General features: G+C 37.9%; 1 protein-coding gene across 3 annotated transcripts in view; it reads right to left on the reverse strand.

The window, feature by feature from the left end:
• The window catches only part of LOC125251131 (netrin-G1), a 77,210-nt gene extending 66,989 nt beyond the window's left edge, over positions 1 to 10,221 (reverse strand). The window contains exons 1-2 of one of the 3 annotated variants that reach the window (XM_048164069.1): positions 10,032 to 10,221; positions 996 to 1,589 (exon numbers count right to left, since the gene is read on the reverse strand). In XM_048164069.1, the coding sequence (XP_048020026.1) occupies positions 996 to 1,268 (273 nt within the window). In that variant the 5' untranslated portion in view covers positions 1,269 to 1,589; positions 10,032 to 10,221. The other 2 variants (XM_048164070.1, XM_048164068.1) reach the window with 2 other exon arrangements.
• Between the last annotated feature and the right edge of the window lie 794 nt (positions 10,222 to 11,015).

The following is an 11,015-nucleotide window of genomic DNA, read 5'->3' on the forward strand; positions in this document are numbered from 1 at the left end:
AATTTAATTTAATTTAATTTAATTTAATTTAATTTAATTTAATTTAATTTAATTTAATTTAATGTACACTTCTCTTCAAACAATAAAAATTTTTAAAAATGTTTTTGAAATGATTCTCTTCTCACCAAGGCTACTAAAATTGTGAATTATTATGAAAATTTAAAATAACTTTTTATTTTAAATTGTAATAATTGTAATAACACCACCTAAGCTGTACACCTTTACAAAAAAACAAAACAAAACAAAAATACTGTCTAGTCTTTTAACATGCTGCATAAATGAAAGTTTATATGCATCACCTATTTTGCCCTAAAATTTAATTTAATTGAATTTAATTCACACTTCCATTCAAACGTTTTTTAAAAGGAATTTTTAAAAATGTTTTTGAAATGAATCTCTTCTCACCAAGGCTGCTAAACTTATGAATTACTATTACAATTTAAAATAACTCTTTTGATTTTAATATATTTTAAAATGTAATTTATTGCTGTGATGGTAAAGCTGAATTTTCCAGTCTTCAGTGTCACATGATCCTTCAGATATCATTTTAATATGCTGATTTGCTGTTCAAGAAACATTTCTCATCTCAGGATTCTTTGATGAAACAGCATTTATTTAAAAATCTTTTTTAACATTATAAATGTCTTTACTGTCACTTTTGATCAAATTACTGAGTCCTTTCTGAATTAAAGTATTGATTTCTTTAAAAAAAAAAAAAAAAAAAAAAACCTTACCAACCCCAAACTTTCGAAATGTAGTGTGCATTCTACCACTCATTATGTGGCTACTTATTAAATAAATAAATGGGCATGTAATTGAAACTGAGTTCACTGTACAAAAACTTTGATTGCTGAATGACAACCAATTAGAATCAAGTATTCTAGCCGCGTAATAATATAGGCAATGTAGAGTGTTTTGCCTAATGTTATTGTATACCAGTTACATGGTTCTCTTTGACGCTCATAAAGAAGTTCATAAAACTGTTTCAAACTCACCAGGGCACAGTACATCTCAGGTGGGTCTCCACAGGTAATGTTGGGGGGGTCGAGAGACACTCTCAGGTATTTGGTCATATCAGTAGCTTCAGGCTGGCAGGCCATGTAATGCCAGGCCAGGCGGTCCTCCGCGTATACCTGGGACTTACAAACATCATAGTGCCCCCATGAGGCCGGGTAATGCTGCGTGGCATGACACCAACTCACCCATAGGGCCTGTAGTACAAACACTAGCAGCAAGTACATGGTTGTGCCTTTCTTCTGATGCCTCATTAAATGGAGTCTGATAGATAATAAGCAGGCAGAGGGTGATGAGGCAGACTGCCTCTGTGGTAACACTGAACTTTAAAGGGGAAAAGAGGCCAGCATCAGTGCCAGGTTTTACTCAGCTTCCTTAGGCCTCTCTAATTTCATTTATTTGTTTCTTTTTGTCCGATTGTGTAGCAGGGGCTCTTGAATGTGTTTTGACAAAGTTGCGGTAAGTGCAGGTCACCAGTGTGAAAGAATGATATTAATTCCTTCTTGAAGCCATTAGTGGAGGCCATTTCAGATCATCCGCCTGTCCATCTCCCTTTCCAGTGTGCTCTCTGCAGTCTGTGGGGGATAAGAACAAAAGAAGAGGAAAACAAGAGTGTGTCAGTGGAGGAGATTTCAGGATTGGTGTTGTGTGAATAACGAGGAGCCCAGTGGAAAAGGTGAGGTGGTGCAGGTCAAGTGTTTTCTATTGTTGAGACGAACTTCATAAAGAGATATCCTAAAAATACCTGCTTATTACGGAAGACAAATAGCCAAACATCCCTGCAGGCACAAATATACCGTCTAAGTCTGCACATCTCTCCACAGTGCAACTCTCAATAGTCTCTCAGCAATTTGAGATTTTAAAAATTCTGTTCTAGTGTGAGGCGAGCAGTGGCAGAAAGAGGTCATTATTTTTTCTAGATATAGAAATGGTATGCATACTTCATATTTCATAGACCTTAATGCATTTCATAGACCTTTTAATGTCAGAGACAGAGGCCCTTGTTACTACTGCTACATTGCAAAAAATATTTTGTCAGGTGGCCTAAAATGTGCTTCATGTGATAACATAAAAGTAACTGGTTTTATATAAGTAAGAAATATTTAATTAGATTTATTTAATATGACTGAATCAACCAGGCCACAGTAGGTTATAGCAAATGAAAGTCATTTTTAAGGGTCAAGTCAGGATGAAATAGCTGTCGGGCTAGTTCACCCAAAAATGAAATTTCTGTCATCATTTACTCACCCTCATGACCAGGGGCTGTCAAGCTCAAAATATGGCAAAAAAAGCATCATAAAAGTTTCATCAAAGTTGTCTGTATGATTCAAGCACTGCATTTAAGTCTTCTAAAGTCATTCAATAACTTTGTGTGATGAACAGACGGACATTTAAGTTGGTGTTCATAAAATCTCTCATCTGTCATAGCTCATAATTTTCATTTGTGAGATATTTGTTTTAAATATGCACATATTCAAATTTGGTACATTGATATCAGTTACAAGACATAAGAAACAATGACCTTTGGCATCACTAACATCAAACCTGATGTGACACACATTTTAATGCACCATACTTGAATATACATGAACATTAATGCGATTTTAATGGTGTACCAGAGGAACAGATTATCAATTAATAATAGTTTTAATAAATTTCTGCCTTTTCCTCATGCAAAGCTATCATATGTTTTTAGAAGACTTGGAATATAGCATGTAAGTAAAGACATGTTCACACCAGGGACAATAACTATAACTATAAAGTTGGGAGTAGCAAAGTCCACAACACAACTATATTGAGAAGTTCTTCAACTGTCAGTCAATTCAGCTTCGACACTAGGGGTCACACTTGGGAGCACCAAACACCTCTGATACTTTGAGAAAAGGCCAATGAGAATTGGCGAGTGGAATTTGCATGTCACTCCCCCGGACATATGGGTATAAAAGGGAGACGGTGTGCATCATTCATCCAGATTTGTTCTTTGTAGCCCGAGTGTGTGTCACTTGTACATGAGTTAGATCCATTCATCCTCTTTAAAGAAAGCGAATTGTTGGGGTGATGGCACATTGCAGCGGTCTTTCTTGTCAAGAGGGCGTGGATAAGTGCAGAGGAAGTTCCCCTGGGTGCTTCAGCAAACCTGAAAGAGCAGTTTCCTATAAAACAGTATTGTAATCCTACACCCTGTCTCGAGCGCTTGCGACTGGATGATTGGTTTCTGGGTTTGAAGTGCAACATACAGCCGAGCCAAGCCCAGCCCCACCCCAGTGCCTTTCTTTCCAGAAGTCCATGAAGAGCTGACAAAGTCATTGAGGGCACCTTTCATTGGCCGGTCCCACTTCACAAGCCCTTCCATCCTCACTATCTTTTACGGTAGGACAGCCAGAGGGTATATAGACATTCCACAGGTGGAGCATGCGGTACATTTATGCCTGCAAAATGGCACCACCTGAAAGAATAGTCCCAGGCTCCCTGTAAGTAGTCTTTGTCTCTAACGACAAAGGCTTACAGTACTGCTGGACAGGGTGTCTCCGCCCTGCATGCTATCGCCATCCTGCAGGTCCATCAAGCTAAAGTTCTAAAAGAGCTGTACGAGGGTAGTTCTGAGCCGGGACTGATGCAGTAACTGCACTTGGCGAACCGACTTCAAACTCCAATTAACGGATGTCATGGTGTGGGCTCTCAGCCAGACAACGTCCACCCTGGTGGTCCAGGAGTGCCACCTCTGGCTCATCCTTGCTGAGATGAGGGTGGCTGACAAAGACCGCTTTCTAGATGCCCCCATCTCGCAATACTGACGGAGGCGATTAAACATATCCTCCCTCGCCATGACTCCACTGCCACCAACATGCCGCTGAGGTAATCATCTGCTCGTTGCTGAGGACATCCACCTGAGGTTGCCACATCAGCTCCACTGAAGCTCGAGCCCACAGCCCGCTCGTCAGGTGAGTGCTATAAACCAGTGGAGGGCCGGGTGGAGAATTTTTGGTTTCATTTTTTTTTTTGTTCTGCCACTCTCTCAAGTGGCAGTGGTGCCCAAATTTTCAAAGAAAGAGAAACTTCCTCATTCTCTGGGTCACATAGTTCGCAGCCAGGACATGATGGACTTACGCATTCTCATTCGCATTCTCAACTATCTCGATGACTGGCTGATCCTAGCTCACTCCGGGACCTGGTGCACAGACACCTCAGCCGTTTGGGGCTTCAGGTCACCTGGGAAAGGAGCAAGCTCTTCCCAGTTCAGAGCAACTCTTTTCTCAGGATGGAGTTGGACTCAGTCACTATGACAGTACGTCTCACATATGAGCTCGCTCAGTTGATGCTGAACTTCCTGAAGATGTTCAGGGGAAAAACAACACTATTTCAGAAGCTCCAGGGGCATATGCAGACACGTGGACTATTTTAAAGATGTCTTTAGTACCTTTCTGGATCTTGAAAGTGGTGGTTAAATTGAGACAGATACCTCTTGGATTTTATCAAAAAATTCTTAATTTGTGTTCCGAAGGTGAACAAAGGTCTTACGGGTGTGGAACTACATGAGGGTGAGTAATTACTGACAGAACTTTTATTTTTGGGTGAACTAACCCTTTAAGGCTGTATGTAGTCTCCATTGTGTTCTTTCTCCTATCTGTTGTGGCATTTTCCCTGGGAGACCCCTACTGTCAGTCATTGAAACCATGTCGGAGTGACTGACAGATAGGGAATGTCTTGGTTACTGTTGTAACCTCCATTCCCCGATGGATGGAATGAGATGTGGTGTCCCTCCTGCCACAATGCTGAACTGCCTGCTGAAATGGTTGGGACACTGTCTTGGCTCCTCAGCACAAACCTGAATGAGTGAAGCATGCTGACTCCCTTTTATACCCATATGTCCAGGGGAGTGGCATGCAAATTCGACTCGCCAATTCTCAATGGCCTTTCCTCAAGGTATCAGAGGTGTTTGGGGCTCCCAAGTGTGACCCCTAATGTCAGTTATTGACACCACATCTCGTTCCCTCCATTAGGGAACGCAGGTTACAACAGTAACTGAGATGATAATGACACAGAGGAACATTATCGTTGGAATCACTTTCAGAGCAATTTTTTCTAGCTGATGAACAATAAAAAGAGAGATTGAGAGCCAATCAAAATCCACCTGACTATAAAGAGCTTGAACATTTAAAGCAACAGACAACATACAGTACCTGCAGTGTGCACTTACAATAAACAGAATGTTATCCATTGGTGTGGACACTAATATAGTTATCTTTATTGTTATCGTTCTTGGTGTGAAGAGACCTAAATACATACTTCTTTTATTTGGATTTTGAAAGTCCCTGATTACCTTTCATTTTCATTATGGGAAAGAGAAGTGTGAACATGCTGCTAAATTTCTCATTATGTATTCCACATAAGAAAGTCAGTTATACAGGTTTGGAGTAATATGAGGGTGAGTACATTTTTGGGTGAACAAGTCATTCAGGGTAACATTTTTACTTTTTACAGTGCATATGTAACTATCAATCATTTAAAATCAATGATGCACTCATTGGCCATACAGTATAAAAGAACAGGTCTCAGATTGCACTCCATCATATCCATCAAAACAAGCAATCCTTGATGGTGGGGTATGATTTGTTGACTTGATTAGGTCCGTGCCCCCTCAAATTGGGGGACGAGCCATGATAGATGAGACAGAGCAGCCTCTAAATGTGCTTTGTCAATCATGCTGACGTCTAACAAGGAGCCAATTACCACGTTCAGCCCCCGGCACGGGGCAGGATGTGATTAATAAGACATTACTGTATAGCCGTCAGCATCATGAGTTTCATAAAAAATTTCAGTAATAGGACTGAAATAGTGGCTGCTCTAAAGTGCAAGAACAGACGATAAGTTAAAGGCGGCAGTCATGGATAGAAGGATAGATAAGGTGCGGTCCGATATCACACAAGTGTTTTATCACACTCCTAATCCAGATAAAGCTTCAGACTCCCAGTCCTGTGATTGGGTTACAGTAGAGATGGGAGAGACTTTTTTCCATGCACTTAACACTAGGAATTTGAGAAGTGTGAGCTTATCAGGCTTGCATTAGAGAGGAAAGTAATACATCGGAGGATGATAAGAGAGGAACGAGAGCTTCCTGGAATTTTCTAGAGATGAATGGAGACTGTGGAAGTGCCACCTCATCATTAATAGACGGAGGGTTTTTCCAAAATCAGTCAGAGTTGGCTTCCTCACCAACTATGTATTGAGATATATATTCGTAAAAAACATCCTATCTCTCTGCCTTTATATCACCATAAATAGGGATGTGACATATATCAGTACCATATTGACCGATTCTAATTTTATATCAGCAGTATTCAGCAGTGAATATCAGTCTTTCCTAATTTTAGTTATATTTTTGTGATGACTAAATTCACTTCTAGGCATTAGCATTTAAGACTATCATACTAATTTATTATGAACAAAATAGTGTAGAACTGGCTATTTGTCAGTTATTGGCTATAACAATGAAGATGAAACCTCAAGTTCCAAAGTTTCAAACTTATTCTTCCATGAAACACAAAAGGAGAAATTAGAAGCTCCCTTGATGAAAATATTATCACTGAATAACTACTGGAAACTACTGAACTACTATGGACCACTTTTATGATCCTTTTATGAGTGTTTTGTCACTTTTTTTTGTAAATTATGAAAGTCTTTTTCAGTCTTCATTCAGTAGTCATTGTAATTTCATGGAAAACAGTGACAACTATTCTTCAGAACTTCTCTCTTTGTGTTTCACAGAAGAAATAATGAGTGTTTGGAATGACATAAGTGTGGAAAAAAATGATATAATGGCATATTATATTATATTGTCAATATAATTGTATTATATTATATAATATTTTCATATTGATTATATATTTTGGGTGAAATGTTCCTTTAAGAGGGGCAAATACCATTTGAAAGATTCTGTATTTCTCTGCTGCAGAGAGCAAAATATTATTATTACTATTATTATTTTATTTTATTATTATTTTTTACATCTGGATTCCAACAGTAGGAAAATAAGAGATGCTGCTATTTAAAAAAAAAAAAAAAAAAAAAACACTTTTACAAGTGTCCCATATGTTTAGGGGAAAAAATGTTATGGTGGCTTGGGTATTTTTACATCCCTACTTTTTTTTTCTCAGAACCTCTGAAAACACCCCCCTGTGTCCACTTGTATTTTACTCCCCAGGCAACTGAAGCATACCAAAGTGTTTTTAAGTCAGTCGACACTCATAGCACATGGCTCGCGTTGGTTACAGACTCTCAGGTACCCTGTAAAACCACTGTGGATACTTCTATTTATTCAGTGGTCTTTCCACTATTCTTGTTGTCTCTCACTGGGTCAGTGCTGCTGACATGCCTTGATCATTACTGCTTTTTCCCTTAACCCCCTCTGCACTGTTCTCTTGTTCTCAAACACATTACCACATGCTTACATGTTAGCCTTATGTGCAATGGGACTGGAGCTGTTCAGGTGCTGAAATTGAAACAAGCCCTAACAACTTAGCACCCTGCAATCTTTTTTAAGGTTGTGAAGCTTTGTTTTCTGTCAGTTTCTGAACTGACAGATCAGCATCTGCTATAGTGTTAATGATGTCACTAAGAAAATGAAAAATTGTGCATTTCTTCACTCTTACAAATAAAGCTTCAAAGAAAGGTTTCACAGCATGACTCAATTGGAAATAACCTTTCAGTGAATAGCAAACTTTTTTTTTTTTTTTTTTTTTTTTTTGTGAGGAAATGTTTAATAATCAAAACAGACTTTTCAACTACAAAGAACCATTTGTGCATTGTTAAGGTTATAGATGTTCTTCATGGAACCATAGATGCATGCCAAATAGAGAACACATTTAAAATTTAGATTTTCTTTTTAAAGAAAGCGGGAAAGCAAGAACTTTGCAGGAAAGCTTCACACATCAAAAGTGCTTGGCATGTTGTTCTAAGCATGTTCTTCTAAACCTTTCCATGAGTAATGCCAATCAGCCTGTCGTTTGCTTCCCATCGGACCACATTCACCACATACCAGAGGAACATACATAATTAACTGCCTCTTTCCTGAAAGGTTTGCATGCTCTGACACACACACTAAGTGGCATGTGGTCTAAAGTGCTACTCGCATTCCCATACTGATGTACCGCCACACCGCTGAGATCAACACAGAGTCAGATCCTTCCAGTTAACTCCATTGAAGTAACATATCTGTGTTGAACTCCAATTAAGAGTAAAACAAAATGCCAATGAATGAATAATCATTAAGGGAATAAAATGTGTACTGACTTTGAAATCCATCTTGCCATCTATCTGTAATCTTCCCTTATTAGTTTTTTTTTATTTAATTAAAACATCCTATAAGGTTAAGACATTCATGATTAATGATCAGTTACTCTTATTGGAATTTCAAAGGTGCTTTTAAAATACTGAGTAAAGAATTTTCGCTTTTCTTCTCATTTTAACTGTAGTACATATTTCTTGAGCTGATTATATACTGCGTGGTTCTTTAAAGATTCATATTTTAGGATTAGATAAACCTTGATGTCTCGTTAGGGTTCTTCAGTTCAGTGATATGTTTTCTGGGTTCTTAAAAGCACCTGTAGGCTACATATAGGTTTTCTAAATAACTAGAGAATAAAAATGGATTCTTTTTTTTTTTTTTTTTTTTTTTTTACTTAAAATATGCTTCTGATGCATCAAACCATAAACGCCTTTTTGTTTCTCATTTTTAACAGTTTAAACAAGAAAAAGTGCAACAGGCGAGGCGTATAAGAAAATAGTTTTAACGACAAAGCACTAGACAAAACACTTTCATTTGGAGACAAAACATTGTTGATCTTCTATGTCTTAACCAATGTCGCACCTGGAACGCTCGTGCGCATGAGGCGAGGAAAGGTAATAGAATAATAAGCTTATCAAGTTAAGAATTACAAATTGAATGTGCGATATGCATTCCTTTAAAAATAAAAGCAAAAATTATCGGTAGGGCTATAATTGTAAGAAAAGACAAACTGAGCAGTTCAGAGAGGAATGTAGTTTTTACATTCAGATAAATCCGTTCAGCTATCGATTAATGGACGAATTAGAGGTGTCAGAAATAAAATAGCCTAACTGTTTACACAGAAAAAAGGCACCTGAATGATCTACTTTACATGGAAGCGTGGGACATTACACAACGGCAAGTTTTTACACCTGCCTCAATTGATTTCCTCCAAATATGCTGAGAAAATGCCTACACATGGATGATGATTAGACTCTTTTGGTTCATGCAACATGCAAGCGACAAAAATAACCCACCTTGACAGTTTTCCAGACAGAAAACAAATCCAAATCCTTTACTGATCAGATCATGTCCCAGAGATTTTACTCCACAGCAACTGACTAAATGCAGTGTACTCCTACACGTCTGTCAATTGTTCATCGGAAAGCTAAACATACTTTACTGATAAGAAGTCCAGCCTTTTCAATAAAAAGTCATTGTAATGACACCCAGCCAGTAAAATGCGAGTCAATACGACCAAAACTCCAGTTAGATTTAGTTGCTGTCAGCGCTTACCTACCCTGTCCGTTAGAGAACAACTAACCTGCTGAAAGCGATCATCTCCAAATGTAAGTTTGAGGGAATGAAGCGAATTCAAGCCGCGCACTTGAGCTCTCCGCTGGGTCCTAAAGGACCCTCAGCCGCTAGAACATTTGGACATCTGCTTAAACAGGATAAACTGCCGCAGTTTACATACTCTCAGGTCTGCCTATAGATAACATTTTGTCCAATATGGGACGACCGTTAAGTTCTATAGGCTAGTCTTAAGAAAAATAACCAGATTAATTTTGCTAAACATATCCATCAGAATAGCCAGCCTGAAGAATTTTAATTGTCATTTATTTGATAAATAGCAAATATAAAAGTGCTAATGTAAAGATGACAGTCATTTTTAAACCTGCATCCACGTGAAGTCATAGATTGTTGCTTAGGTAAATCAGATTTTTTTTTAAAGTAATTGAATGTTACCGACCTTTCACAGAAATAACTAAAATGTTGTTTTCCGCTGACCTCTTAGGACTGATGATGAGGACCATATAACCTCTTTCCTCGAGAGTCTTTTCTGCAGAGTTCAGATCACGCGCGTGTTGAGTGAGCAGCAAGTGACAAGCCTATGTACATCGACAGCATCAGATTGGTTTGCTTTTAGTGCAATTTACCTTAAAGTAATTACTTTAAACTTAAGTTAAAACGTTTCATTTATTGATACATTTGATCAGCATCGAGACAAGATTTTAAACTGTTGGTTTGTACAACCACACAATACAAATGTTAACATTAACAGCAGCTTTTCATATGTGTTTTTTTTTTCACAGTAGCTTCCTTATATTGCAGTTTAATGCAATATAATCTGATTTTTAGATCAAATCATACAGCCACACAAAGAAAATGTCATTTATTTTTCTCTTTTCTTATGCTAGTGAATGAGAATCAGAGTTGTCCGGGTCCAAAAAAATGACAAAATGTTCCATATGAGTTGTGCAGTATTCCAAGTCCTCTCTGATGATAGCTTTCAAATCTCTCACATTCAAAATTACCTAAAATTCTTGCCATAAGCATGACAGATTTGAATGTACTAGATTTAAAGGCTGTCACATGGCATCAGAAAACTTGGAATATGAATCATATGGATTTTTGTGCATGACAGCCCCAGTTCCTACTCTCTTCTATTGCATTGAAAATCAAAGAAACTTCTCTTTTCTTGATGCATCCTAGATTTAGGTTTAGGATTGCATTTAACCTTAGAAAAAAACACAGTGCTAGAACAGTCTGAATTTGATTAATTTGAAAATGTATTGATTTTTTTGAGTAGAATTTGTACATCTTTGTATGAGTGAACTCATACTGCATCATGATTTTGCCATCTGTTTGACTATGAATCATTACAAGTTCAACATGAGATCACATGAGAGGTTGGATTTGTAATTTTCCATTTTGAGGGTGTGGACAGTTACCA

This window comes from Megalobrama amblycephala, linkage group LG17, assembly GCF_018812025.1.
Source record: "Megalobrama amblycephala isolate DHTTF-2021 linkage group LG17, ASM1881202v1, whole genome shotgun sequence".
Classification (NCBI taxonomy): Eukaryota; Metazoa; Chordata; class Actinopteri; order Cypriniformes; family Xenocyprididae; genus Megalobrama; species Megalobrama amblycephala.